This window comes from Poecilia reticulata, linkage group LG9 (assembly GCF_000633615.1).
Source record: "Poecilia reticulata strain Guanapo linkage group LG9, Guppy_female_1.0+MT, whole genome shotgun sequence".
NCBI classification, from domain to species: Eukaryota; Metazoa; Chordata; class Actinopteri; order Cyprinodontiformes; family Poeciliidae; genus Poecilia; species Poecilia reticulata.
The window spans coordinates 29,631,912-29,645,355 of record NC_024339.1 but is presented as its reverse complement, the minus strand read 5'-3'; the positions used below and the strand labels follow the sequence as shown (position 1 = coordinate 29,645,355).

The window sequence follows — 13,444 nt, the reverse complement described above, 5'->3', positions numbered from 1 at the left end:
TATAATGTGTCACTGATGAAAGCAAAGTTAATCTTTTTTGACCAAGGAGCAGCAAGCGGTTCTCTTAGAAAACCTCTGAATACTCAATTCAAGTCACAGGATTGTGTGAAGCATCTTGGCTTAGGTATCGTGATACAGGAATATTTGCAATTGTGTAAATAGGTCTATTTATCACAAAGACTGCGTTTTCATACATCAAAATACATGAAAGTGTTGAGTCATCTTAAGGTGAAGAGGAAATACTTATAGATTGACATTATGGATTCCCATCCCAATCGCCAAAGTTCCCCTTTGTTTTTGTTCACCTCATACAGACTGATAACCAATTGGAGATATTTCTCTTCACATTTGGATTTGGAATGGAATGCGCTATAATCCCAATCCATTTCTGTGTTTCTAAATAAAACCTGTGATTAGGATTTTAAGCTTTACTCACTTCTTGAAAACACACTCCTATCACTTTGAACACTGATGGTATGTGTATCTTTCAAAAATCATAGTCTGCTGGTAACAATTTTCTCCACAGGGATAGTGTTGATTGAATAAATTGGAATAGTTAAAATGCAGCTCATTGTTATTTCATGAATAAACATAAATAATATCCTCGGGAGGGCATAAAACAGGAAAAAAATATCTCTGCGGTAATATTCATTTCAAATATGCATGCAAATCCATTATATGTAAAAACTTCAAAAATGTGCTGCCAACGCGGGCCCCCTTTTTTTTTTTTTTTTTAAGTGGGACTTTCACTGATCAAAGTGCAAAGTGCATTAAGATATTCCACTAGCGGCGAGGTGCACTAATAACCGCCGGCAAACTGAGAAGCTCTTCTGGATGAGGAAGGAGAGAAGTTTGCACGCTTACAGTTTTCCTGGAGAAGCAAAGGTAGCGAGTGACCTTGGATTTGAATAAGCCGTCCTTCCACAGGTCGGCGTCGGAGCCATCTGTTGTTTGTGTAACCTATGTGGAGAAAACAGGAGGGAAAAAAAAACAAGGAGAGAGAGAGAGAGGGAGAGAAAAAAAATGCATGAAGGAGGTGGGATAAAGTTAATGTATGTATGCCATGGGCGTGCTGCTTTTGCCTTCTTCCTTTGCATACTAGCCTTAATTAACGCTTGCCTACACTTGTGCTCCATCTCATTAGTGCTCTGCGTGGGTAAAGTCTTAGCCTCCAAAAAAGGTGGCTAAAAATATCATCCCTTGGGAGCAGGCTGATTAAAGATGCCCTGACAAGAATCTGCTCTAATAAGGAAACCAAACTTCTATGTGCTTCACTGATGAAGCTGGGATTACATTTGGACCAATTTCTTTTCCTGCATAAAGCAAACATAGAATAGTCACAATAAGCAAGAAACAGGTAAACTGAAAATACTGCACCTGCAACATCTGTATCTTTTTGTAATTTAAAGAAAAACTTTTAAAGAAGAATACATTACAGTTCATTTAAATCCACTCCTAACCCGCAAAGCAGAACATTCATTTTTGTAAATAAGCAAAAGAGTCACTTTAAGGAAATAGATTGCATCATTCTGACAATATGTGGGCACCATAAGTCAACCTCAAGGTCCTACACTCCATTGCTATGTAAATGTAGGCATGCTTGGGCAAAATAGTGAAAAAAAAAAAAAAAAGCTGCAGACTGCATCACAGAGACTCTTCAATCGTTCGAGCAAACATGCTTGGCTGAAACGTCATGTTCCATTGGCTATCATGTGAGAATCACCTAAATAACTGCCAGAGTTATTTTCTAAAGGGATCCTTTACAAAGAAGAGTCAATCTAATGAGGTTCATTCAAATGAAGAAGTCATAGATCTCTGCACCCACCCACACACATTACCCCCTTGACAATAATGATGAATGACCCCAGTGGCTATAGGCAGGGGGGAAAACATGGTGTGGGGAGACTCATCCAAAACCGCTGCTGACTAGATGGGTTGAGAGCGCGAACCGGAGTCGGAAACGGAGACGGATAGAGGGACTGGGGAGAGGACGAGGAGACGACGAGCAAGGGGAGAGGGATCGTTGGGTGTCTCCCAACGGCGGTACCACGAAAGGTCCCAGAAGGAGCCCATACATCACCAGCCTCCCTCTTCCTTACAAGACAGCCCGTCTTGGCCACTTTTTCCAGGTCAGTGGCCAGCACATCCTGTCAGCGTAAACAAAGGGCTCGCTTTGTGAAACCCAAAGTCAAGCTGAGGAGTAACGAGGGCACGGTCCTCTGAGGAGGCACCTCAGGCTTCACGCCGGCAGCAGGGATGCGACGCAGCTTGAATGTGAAACACCAACCGCTGAGCCACAGCCACAGAAACATACAGGGAAAAAAAACATGAAAAAAGTCACATTGGCCCTTTTCTAACACCCTTACATTTACTTCTGTACAGCTTGATCATTAAACAGACTTCAATGAGAGGAATGTCACATGTGTGATAAGAGACCTCATCGCTGTGATATTGAAATATGTCATATCATTTGATTTAAAATGCAAAGACAGAATCACCTGCCACTTGCAGTGATCTGAGAGCCCACCTGTGAAACATGTCTTGAGGGGATGATTAATATTGCTACTGTATGAAGCATCTCTGGAGACAGACAATGCCGGCGAAGGGCTGCGAAGCACTAAAAGGCATGGCTGTGAATTCAAAGATAAAGGCTTGAAATAAAAAAATCCCCGGAGAGTGAAACCAGGTGAAAAAGAAACGGGACAGGTAGAGCAAATCAAGCAATCCCTTCAAAGTAGAAGTTGACAACATGGAAATGCTTTACATCCTGTCTTTGAACTGAAAATAGGAATGACACAACTGAAGATGTGCAATCTTTTAATCTCTCAAACTTCAACTGTTTCCTATATACACCTTTGGGAAGCTATTATTTTTTTAGATTACATTGATTCATATATTACATACAGTGATTGCTGGAGGGAGGGTCAGCTCATCCAAATATCTAAATTGAAAGTTTTGAGATTACTCTCCTCTTAAGAAAAATATTAATGTACATTGCACGGCAGGAGATGGAGATTTCACTCTTTACTTGTGTGATCTCTTATGGAGTTTCTGTGTTATGTGGCCTGCTCTCTGGGCTGTGCAGTGTTGTCAACTCCTCGCTAACAATTAGTATCGGCTGTCCTAAAGTTGCAGAAGTTGCTGAATTTGTATCCCTTAATCTGCATAATTGGCTGTGTGTGTAATTGCTATGGTCATTGCAGGAGAAAGGAATAATGTGTGAGCAGAAAAAAGAGCAAAATACACATCATGAATATGTTAACAACTTTCTTCTGTTGATTCTTGTTTTTTTATACTTTCCTCCTTTGTCTAGACTTGACAAAAAGTTACATTAAAGACAGAAAGTAGTTTGATTTTTTTTCTTCTTCTGGTTCTTTTATCATTATATTTATTAAATTTTTCTGTGTTTTTAAAGTTTTGTCCGAATGCTGCACATGAACAACAAATACCCAACAGGGCCTTCACTCAATTGTAGTCTGGATGTGGAAGGATACACATCTCCTGTCTGACTACAGTTTAGGGAAGAACAATGTATGATTTCATCCAAAGGTCTGCAAACTCACCGGAAGAATCTGCTACAATTGCAACTAGTTGCTTTAAAAAAAACAAAAAAAAACTCATAAGAGTTACCACAGTCTGACTGTCAATAGCACGAACGTGACTGAGTTCCAGCATTGGTGATACGCCATACGGCAAGAAGTACAGACAAAAGGTGAAAATCTAGTCAACATAGTTTGAAACATTATGAAAATATGTTACTTTCTGTCAGTTTTGTTTACACATGATTAACAAGAACTGCACCATGAGCCGAATTATCATATCGTTCAAAAACATGCAGCTCAGTAAACTGCTCCACCTTTAAACATCATTAGCATGACCAAAGGTTTGTTGGTTGTTGTACTTCCACATGTCAATAATTATGAAACTATCCAAAGTTAAAATTACTGTAGTTTTGAACATTATGAGTGAGTTAAGCGGCATGCAACCTTCATGAAACATAGTGTGAATTTATTGCATATACATGCCGTATTTTATCTATTTGTCAGACTTGGTATCAAACATCCTGATCAGAGCATCGTCAAACTTAATTACCATTGAAAATAACAACAACTGATGCAAGTTAAAATGCAAATGTAGCTGGCTGCCTCTAAGATTCACGCAGTCCCTTGCTAGCAATTCAGACAGAAGCAAGAACACAGCAAACACCACAGAAGCCTTTGGATCAGCAGATATTTGACCATACTTCATAGCAGAAAACCCATGAGTAGAGCCTGTCGTCAGCATTTTAGCCAGCAAATGACATCAGATTTATGTTTGTCGATGACGTCTGACCACAAAGAAAAATGTTTGAACTGCTGGACCGGATCTTGTTTGCTGGAATCGGGGCGTGGTCTGTCCCTCGACATTCATGGGACTTCGCATTTCTTTGTGAAAGGAAATCTATAAATACAGGCGTGTGCATAGCTAAACTACAGGTCGAATATGTTTCCAGAAATGTTGATGTTTGGGCTTATTTTAGACGTACAAAATAGAGGAAAGATAATCATATACTGCTCAATGTTCCATTGAACAAAATCCAAACATTATTCACCTGAAAACTATTCTGCAGCAAAAATATCCAGAAAAAGAGAATCTCATCATACAATGGGAGACATGTAATAAGCACAATTAACTTTTAGAGGAGCTCTGTGTGGTCTAATCAATTTAATTTGTCATTTCTTTTATAATACTTAAATGGGGGTAAGATATGTTCTTTAATACTTCACTAAAATTTCACTTATCCTAATAACACTAGTGGAGGTGTTAAATAAATAATGTAATTAGTAAGATAATAACAGTGGTACAAATCCAGTGAATATTAATGCCTTCATTTTTTTCTATAGAAAAGAAGCAAGCAATAGAAATAGACTCTGACAAAAGAAAAAAAGAAGAAAAACCAAGCAGACTCACACTAAAACTTGAGTTCACTGTTAAAGATGAAATAGGATTTTTTTAAGAAACAAGCTTTGGATCCAATTTGGACCAGGAATGAGTTCTTCTTTGACCTTTTATAGAGAGGAAACTCTGTTCAAAACCTACTCAGCTGCTAAACCAATAAGGCTGTAGCACAAAAAAAAAAAAAACTGAAGAGAAAAAAAAAGTGAATTCAGCTAAAGTTAGCCGATTACTTTGTATTAGGTGAATGTGTTACATCATTAAGGGGCTTCATTTTTTCCCCATTGTTTGATTGTTTAAAGGAACTCCAGGTTCCGAGTTGGTACAGTTTAAGCGGATTGAAATTTCTAATACAAGATGCCGTCACACCTCATGTAAATGCATGAAGTCTCATAACATAGAGTATATAAATGCTTTATGACCCAATTAGGTTTTTTTCTCTTTCAATTGGGTCCAAACCTTAATTAGCAGGGTTCAAACTCCACTTTACCCGCTATTATTATTTGCAGCACAATCTTATTTAAGACTGTAGTGGTTATAGCATTTCATTCCAAATTCAACAAAAGTGAAAGAGACGTTTTCGTGGGAAAAGCAACTGCATAACTGTAATTACTTTGAGAAACCAACCAGTCTCTGCTGATATAAAAAATAATGGATCGTTCATAATTTTTTTTTTTTTTTTCAATGTTCCAACCCCTAAAAGTTAAATTTAACAACACATAGGGATCATATTTGGTCATATACTATGAAACATGCAATATTAAAGGAAAACAATTATATTCTCTCAGTGAAGACTAAAATAAAGAATTTACTTCAAAGGGCACTAGAACGCTTTTGAAGAGGGTATTAACAATCTAAGGTTTCTATGACAAAATCTAAATAATAATAAAAATCAGCCTAAAATACCATTGTTGAGGTTTGTATGATTCTCCATAGTGTGTGGCACTTAGCTTGTGCGTAGAGAGTTTAAACAAACTAGCAACTAGTTGAGTTGAAAATGGGGGTAAGAGTTTGCTGGCACTTCCTGATTGTGACTCCTGCACAGAGTGCGAACGTGTGAGAGTCTGCTTGCGGTGTTTGATGTCGGGTGGTGGCTGGTGCTCCAGCAAAACTCCTGATCCCTGTGAAACGGTGTTTGATCTGGGCCCGTGCTCCCTTGCGTTGGATCAACCTGCTCAAGTTCAGAGATGTAAGAGCCCCATATCAGAGAGCAAAAGAGGTAATCTGCCCTTTGATCTGCTATGTAAAATGTGCTCAAAGTGCATGGAGCAGTCAGTATTAGGGGGGATTGTGAAGATTTTTAGAATTAAAAAAAATATATATATATATATATATATATATACAGCTTAATATCCTGACATCTCCACTTTTTAACGTTGGATAAGTGAGCCAATATGTAAAGATGATATTTTTGTTCGTCTCTCAAATCAGCAGATTAAAGACCGTGTAGCATTGCTTAAAAGATGTTTTAAAGACGTAATATACTAGAAAGTTACATCAAAACAGGTTCTTGAGGAGAAACAAGTGCATAGAGGTTTGTGTATAAAGAATCCAACATTTACTGATCCATAAATATGCATATAAGAGTGTCAATGCTTTCCAAAGTAGGGCTGCTGTTCTAGCTTAATTTTTCATTACCATCAATCTTTATGAAAATAAAGAAAATAGGTGGCATTTCTGTTATTTGTGTTTCCTGATCAAGAGCTTATAGTTTCAGCATTCACACAAAAATTTGTCTCAAAATATTCTCTATTCAACTTTGGAAAACTCCCAAAAGTGGGATAATGTTTTGAAATCTAATCTGTAGCGTTGATAAAAGCAAGAGCTAACACATATTGTCTTACATATATAAATCAAGTAAATACATGAAAACTGAAGAATACTCAATGCTTGTCCTTGGTCACACCTACTCTTCTCAAGGTATATTTTTACAGACTTAATCTACAACAAAACTACTGAAATACCCATTCAGTTATAGAATGTATGTCAGATTTAATTTTAAGGAGTGTTATTACATATTTTTATTTCTCCTAAAAATTCCAGTTGCATTAGAACAAGAGGTAAAATGTTCTGTTTGGCTACGTAAATATTCAAATTAGCTCTGAAAGATAGAAACATAGTGTTGGGCTTAAACAAAACAAAAAAAGACACAATGCTGCCTATAAATTATTAAATGTATGGGCTTTCATAATAAAGAACTTAAAGTTTGGTTAAATATCTGCTGTCAATTTTTTTTTTCTTCACTGCTTTTGATGGTACTTTAGATAAGAAATAAAATGATCTTATGGGATAGACCACCACAAAATAATAAATAATTTCAGAAGGAAAATTATGTATTTTTTTTGCAGAAATAAAAATCTGAAAAGAGTATAGTGTGCATTTGCATTCAAGCCCTTTGACTCTAATATGCAGAGTAACCGGCTGCCTTCTTACATCCCCTAATTAGTAAACAGAGTTACTTAATTTAACTTCCTATAGATCCAGCTGTTCTGCGAAGGCTTCAGAGGTTTACTGGAGACCATTAAACCAACAGCATCGTGAAGACCAATGAACACAGCAGATGGGTGAAGAATAAAGTTGAACAGGAGTTTAAAGCAGGTTTAGAACATAAAAGAATATTCCCAACTTTGAACAGCTGTTCAGTTCATCATCTGAAAAGAGAAGCTTTAGGGCTGCAAACTCAGAGAAACATGGTCGTCCTTCATCAACCTAAACTGACACTCACTGCAGGGATAGCATTGATCAAAAAAGCACCTCAGAGGTTTATAATAACTCTGAAGGAGCTGCAGAGAACCATAGCTCAGGTGAAACAATAATCAGTTGACATGACAACAAGTGCTCACGAAACCGACAAATCCGGTAATGATGGAAGCAAGGTGTAATCTGGTTTGCTACACGTTACTTGAGATAACTAATTTTCACTATGAAACACAATAGAGGTAGTACCATACTGTGGGAATGCTGATCTTCAACAGGATGGATGGCGTTAAACACAGGACACGATTGGGACAAAATTTAAAATTTGATGAAAGACATGAAACTTGGAGAGAGGTACATTTTCTTGTAGAAATATGACCATAAAGCACGACCAGAGCTACAGAGTGCCATACAATCCCAGTAGAGTAAATGTAGTTTGATGCTACTTTTGCAGGGACATTAAAAACTGTTGTATTTACCAAATTCTAATGTCAGAGTGAAATGTTATTAAGAAAATCTCCTAAATTGACTGATCTCAAGTATTCAATAACTTACCCAACTCCTAACTCATCTCTAACAAAAATACTTATTTGATTGAATATGTGTACAGTAGATTAACAGCTTCATATTGTTCAGTAAATTATCTTGGTGATATTTGTAGAAAATTGTGTTGCTTTCAGTTTGAGAATTGGCTTTGTTTTTGTGGATGTGCGATCATCCATCACTTACAGATCTACACTCCCACCATCTTCTTCTCAAGTCAGCAGAATGTGGATTTACTTTTAGATTGTAAACTCTTCCTGTACTGTGCCCCCCACCCCCAGAACGATATTTGCACATCAGCCAAAATGTATTAATGCTCTACGGCGCTGCAAACAGGGGGGAAGTCTGATGGGGTTTCTTTCCGTTTGTCACTATCCTGTGATGTGCATGCAGTCTTCCTGCCTGTGGCTTCATTCTTATTCCACCCACCATCATCTGCCAGAGATTCCAGCAAGCTGGGTGTGTAGGGTGGAGCAGGAAGAGATAAGAACTGGGAGAAGGAGGGACTGCGGGCATGGGGTGAAAAACAAAAGGGGTCGGAATAGGAAGAGAGAGAAGGAGGAAGAGAGATCTGCCCCTGAGCTTGTTTGGAGCTTTGTTTAACTTTCACATGCTCCTCTCTTTTCAACCTGCGCCAACTTGATCTACAACAACAACAAAAAAGTTCTGAACCAGGTTGAACTTCAGTGCTTCACATCAGGACCCGCTTTTGTTATTGTGAGACTGTTGCATGTTTAAAACAAATAGAGGACAAATTGAAATATTATAAGACTGGGCCAAATATCATTAACAATTTACCTGTGGAGTAGTGATGGCGACACATAAACGGGATTCTCAGAACCATCAAAGCAAAACTCTATGAATAAGTCATCCAACAAGTCAACAACCTCGAAGAAAGCTGCTAACATTCTGACTGTGCATTATGCCGTTTGCACGCTTGCAATGTAGTGAAACATTTTTTTTTAAAATTGCAGTTTATAATCAGTTTCTTTTGTTTTAAGAGGAAACGTAAATTGTGGATAAAATACACCAGCTGCACAGTAACTAAGTCAAACTCAGTCCTGAAACAAGGTAGTGTGACATAAAATTACAACTTTATTACAAAAAATGTGTAAAAAGGGTTCATTCACAATCCAGCAAATGATGCTGAAGAAACTATTTTTTCTAAATTTCTTCTGCATCAGTTTTGTCTTTCACCAAGAAAAACAAAACGTCCCCCAACATCTTCGTCAAAAACATACGAATGAAAGATTCTGGAAAATCCTCTTGAAGATAGTCGCCATTTATTAGTGAAAAAACACAGAAGGTGTTTGTATTTACCATTGTTTGGGGACAGTTCAGAACCATGACGTTGTTGTAGAGAGCTTGACAATAAGGCATTGCAGTGTAAAATTGTGAGCTTGATGTGCTGGCAAACTTGAATAATCAGATAAAATCCCCAATGGATTTCACAAAGTTCAGCAGAGCCTTTAATAAACATTAGAGGTTCATGGACAGCACAGATGTCATGATTTTTATGAATTTTGGAAGGAATTCCACTTTTCAACTCTGGTAGCCTTGACCAAGTTACTCTCTGCAACTCCTTCATTGTCAATGACCTTCTAACGATGTCTGTATTTCATAGTTGTAGCCTCAGGATCAGATAAAACACAAGTCAAATTACTGAAAGGAGATCACACTTAAAAACAACACAAAACACAAGTGATATGATAGCATGTAGATTTTTAGGGGAAATGAGAAACAGACTTCCTTTGAAAAAATAAATTAAAGGGTTCTCTTTCTTTTTGCCACTTTGTCTCTTTGTATTCTTTGAAAGTACTGATTTTTTTATATTAATGTATTTGCTGATGTTACATTTGTAGTTGTTTTTTTTGTTTTTTTTGCAATTTGATATTTGCTTAGAGCATTTAACAACAAAACTGTTTCTTTCCTGACTTGATTATACTCTTTTCTTTAACATTTCTGTAAATCTCTAAAAGGGAAATTCCCATAAGGCACGTGGAACAAGACTAATGACAACTACTGTGATAATATCTCTAATGAATTGAAACATTGTCGTTTTTAAGTTGGAAGAGCAAACATCTTGCCTCAGGGTTCACACATGGCAGCTGTCACATTTAATACAGAGACGAACACTAACAAACATCCATGTCTTACTTGTCACTAACTTGCAATTTGGACTCTTTGATCGTGTAGAGAAAAAAAAAACAGAATTAAACAGCTAAACTAGTCTCGTTTACTTTTTTCTCATAATTTAATTTAAAAAGAAGAATGCACAGTAGGACATTTAAGCTAAATGTTAAATTTTATAAAGTTAAAATGCAAGTAGTACGGCATAAGAAGAGTATTGTCAGCTAAAGGCAGCCAGCTGACAGCAGATTTGGCTGAGGTACGAGAACAGGTTATCTACAGCAAGCTTTAGTGTTCCGAGCTTGTCCACCTGTCCATGTGTCCTTGGGCAAGACATGGACCCTCAAGATGCTCCAGATGGCAGCGGATCACTTTGCATGGCGACGCTCCTGCCATCAGTGTAAGTTTTTGTGTGTAAATAAGTGATCACGGTGTGAAGAGGATTTCTCCACGTTATCCTTGATGTATCCAGTCTGCACCTTTCAGAGTTTTAAGGATTTTTAATATCCAGTGATGTTTTGTAACAAATCTCTCGGGTCTTCACAGAACAGCTTACATAAGAGCTCACATTACATACAGGTAAACTCTGTTCAGGTGTTTTCTGTACTAAACTGGTTGCACTGGATTTTAATAAAGGGAATTGATTAAAAGGACACCTTTTTAGATTTTTATTTTATCATAAATATAGGAAACCCTGTATCGTTTTTCTTCAATTTCATCATTATGTGCTACTTTGTGCTGGTCTATCACTATCCTAATAAAATGCAATAAAGTTTGTGGTTACAATTTAAGAGAATACAAGAAATTTAGGGGCCTGGACATTTTTTTGAGGCAAGTTGCCTAAATCGTCACACTATGCAAATACAACTTTTTATGAAATAAGAGTAAAGAAATGCTGACATATTTCTATTAGCCGGTGATGGACAGTTATTATCCCTGTTCCTTATCCAGTTTTTTAGGATCATCTTATAGCATCTCTACTCACAGCATAGTAACCGTCAGGGATTTTGGTGAGTGAGCTAACTATTCCGACAGCAGAGATGGGGCCCAGCTTGTTGCTCTCTTCAGACATGTTGGAGATCTGTTAGAAAAGCAAAGGAGCATCAAAATGCAGTATAACACTGTTTTTGTTTTTCTGGCACAGGAACATTTTTTTTAAATCACATTCATTGATAAGGAAAACTTGTAAATTTAGCAATAAATGCAAAACCAAATGTACAAAAGGTGAAAGAAAATGGCAATTACATCCTTTATAATGCTGACCTGCAGGAGGAACGGGGGGGTTTCTTCATCTAAATGGCTACATTATTGACTTCTTGATGAGGCCTATTAGGCTCTAGAAGAAAAAGCGGCCGCCTAATCCGGGATCAAATGACAAGTGAGACCAGTGACAAAACAGCATTCGGAGACCACCGTCTGACTTCACCAAATCGCAGATTAGGGGGGAGCAATCACATATTTTCAAGGAAGTCCCGATCAATTGCTATCTATTTCTGTCTAAGGGAATTTTTGCCTAATGGATATGCAAGCCTTTTTACTGGGTAAGTGGCTTTGCAAAGGTTCTCTTATGCAGTTTTATTAGATTAGGTCTAAAGCGTTCTTGCAGTAACTGACAAAGTTGCAGCATTCAATCTTTATATTTACAAAATCCATTGCAATTAAGCTGATCAAATTAGAGGATTTGCTCCAGAAACATGCTGTCTCGTTAACAAATGTTAGATAGCTGTACTTATTCAAATGAAACCGAATGGCCATTTAGCCAATGGGGTGAAAGATATCTTTATAACATTAATTTGTTCAAATTAGTTATTTTTTTCTCCCCCAACCCAAATCAGTGCTCAAGGACTAAAAAAAAAAGCCCAGTTAAATTATACTAAATAAAAAAGAAACTTAATCCCCTCTCCTCATATTATAGAAGTGTCAATAAAATTGCCATATGTGTAAAGTGGAGCTTTTAGCAAGATAACTATTAGGTCTATTGTAGGGGATTAGAAACCCTCCATATTAATAATACAAAAAAAACATTACAATGTGTTGTTATTTGACAAGGCTGATAGTGTAAATATTTGAATAACATTTTCATTCTGGTCATATCTACAGTTTTTGTCCATAAGGTTAGATCTCAGTAAGTTCATGTTTTTGTTCAGGCAGTTAAAACCTTGGATGTTTTCTTCTTATAATAAAAGTATAACTGTGAAAGTTTACTGACAAAACAGTGCAATAATAATAACAATTCTAGGAGGTTTTGCTGTATAGTTTGACTGAAACCCCAGTAAATAGATTAATAACACTAATAAATATAGTTGTCAGAAGTATATCTGGTTTAGTGAAACGTTTTGGCCACACTTTGCACCCCTTCTATCTTTTATTGATTCCATCCTAATGATGCCCCTAGCTTTTATTGTGGCGTTGTATGATTTGCCAGCTCAAGGTTAAAAAACGTAACTGTTAGCTACATGTTAAAAAATAATATAGAAATTTAATACAATAATAAATTACACATAATATATAGCTATGGTAATTATGCACATGTGTTGAACAGGCAATTTAGCTAATGCGAGTATAGTATTCATTCAGTTTGCTAAAGATATAGCAAGTCCACTTACATCCATAGTCGAAGGTTATTTCCGTGTGCACCTGTGACTCTAACCGGAACACAAAGGTGAGGCTAAACACCTAATATAATCTTGGCTGTTACATATTTACCTTTTTTTTACGTGAAAATGTCTGGTATTTGCCCCTTCAGCTCGACGTTGCCTCCGTGTTACGAAGCTTCAAGACTTCCGGGTGTCGCATATTGGTAATAATTAACCTGAAAGTCCACAGAGTGACATCACAAATATCTGAAGTCAGGTTCAAAGTCTCTTTAGCTATTTACCTGCATTGCTCACCAAAACCTAGAAAAAAAACTAGTTAACGGTTCAGTTTGCTTTGTTAACTTCTTGGAGGCCTCATTTCTTTGCCATAACTTATCCAGCCTAATTAGTTGTGTAACTACATTTGCGGCTGTCTTGCACTTTGACTCTCATAGATGCATCCACGGGTCGGGGCCTCCTGACAGCTGTGTGTCTCTCTAAAAGTTATCACATGTCGTTGCTGTAATCAGATAAAAGTAAGACAGAGCAATGTATTTACATAA

General features: G+C 37.1%; 1 protein-coding gene across 3 annotated transcripts in view; it reads right to left on the bottom strand.

Annotated features, from left to right (window-relative positions):
- Nucleotides 1-13,111, bottom strand: part of mvb12bb (multivesicular body subunit 12Bb) — a 47,705-nt gene extending 34,594 nt beyond the window's left edge. For 2 of the 3 annotated variants that reach the window (XM_008419219.2, XM_017306481.1), the window contains exons 1-3: nucleotides 12,912-12,995; nucleotides 11,291-11,386; nucleotides 865-960 (exon numbers count right to left, since the gene is read on the bottom strand). In XM_008419219.2, the coding sequence (XP_008417441.1) occupies nucleotides 865-960; nucleotides 11,291-11,386; nucleotides 12,912-12,917 (198 nt within the window). In that variant the 5' untranslated portion in view covers nucleotides 12,918-12,995. The other variant, XM_017306482.1, reaches the window with a different exon arrangement.
- Nucleotides 13,112-13,444: the final 333 nt, after the last annotated feature.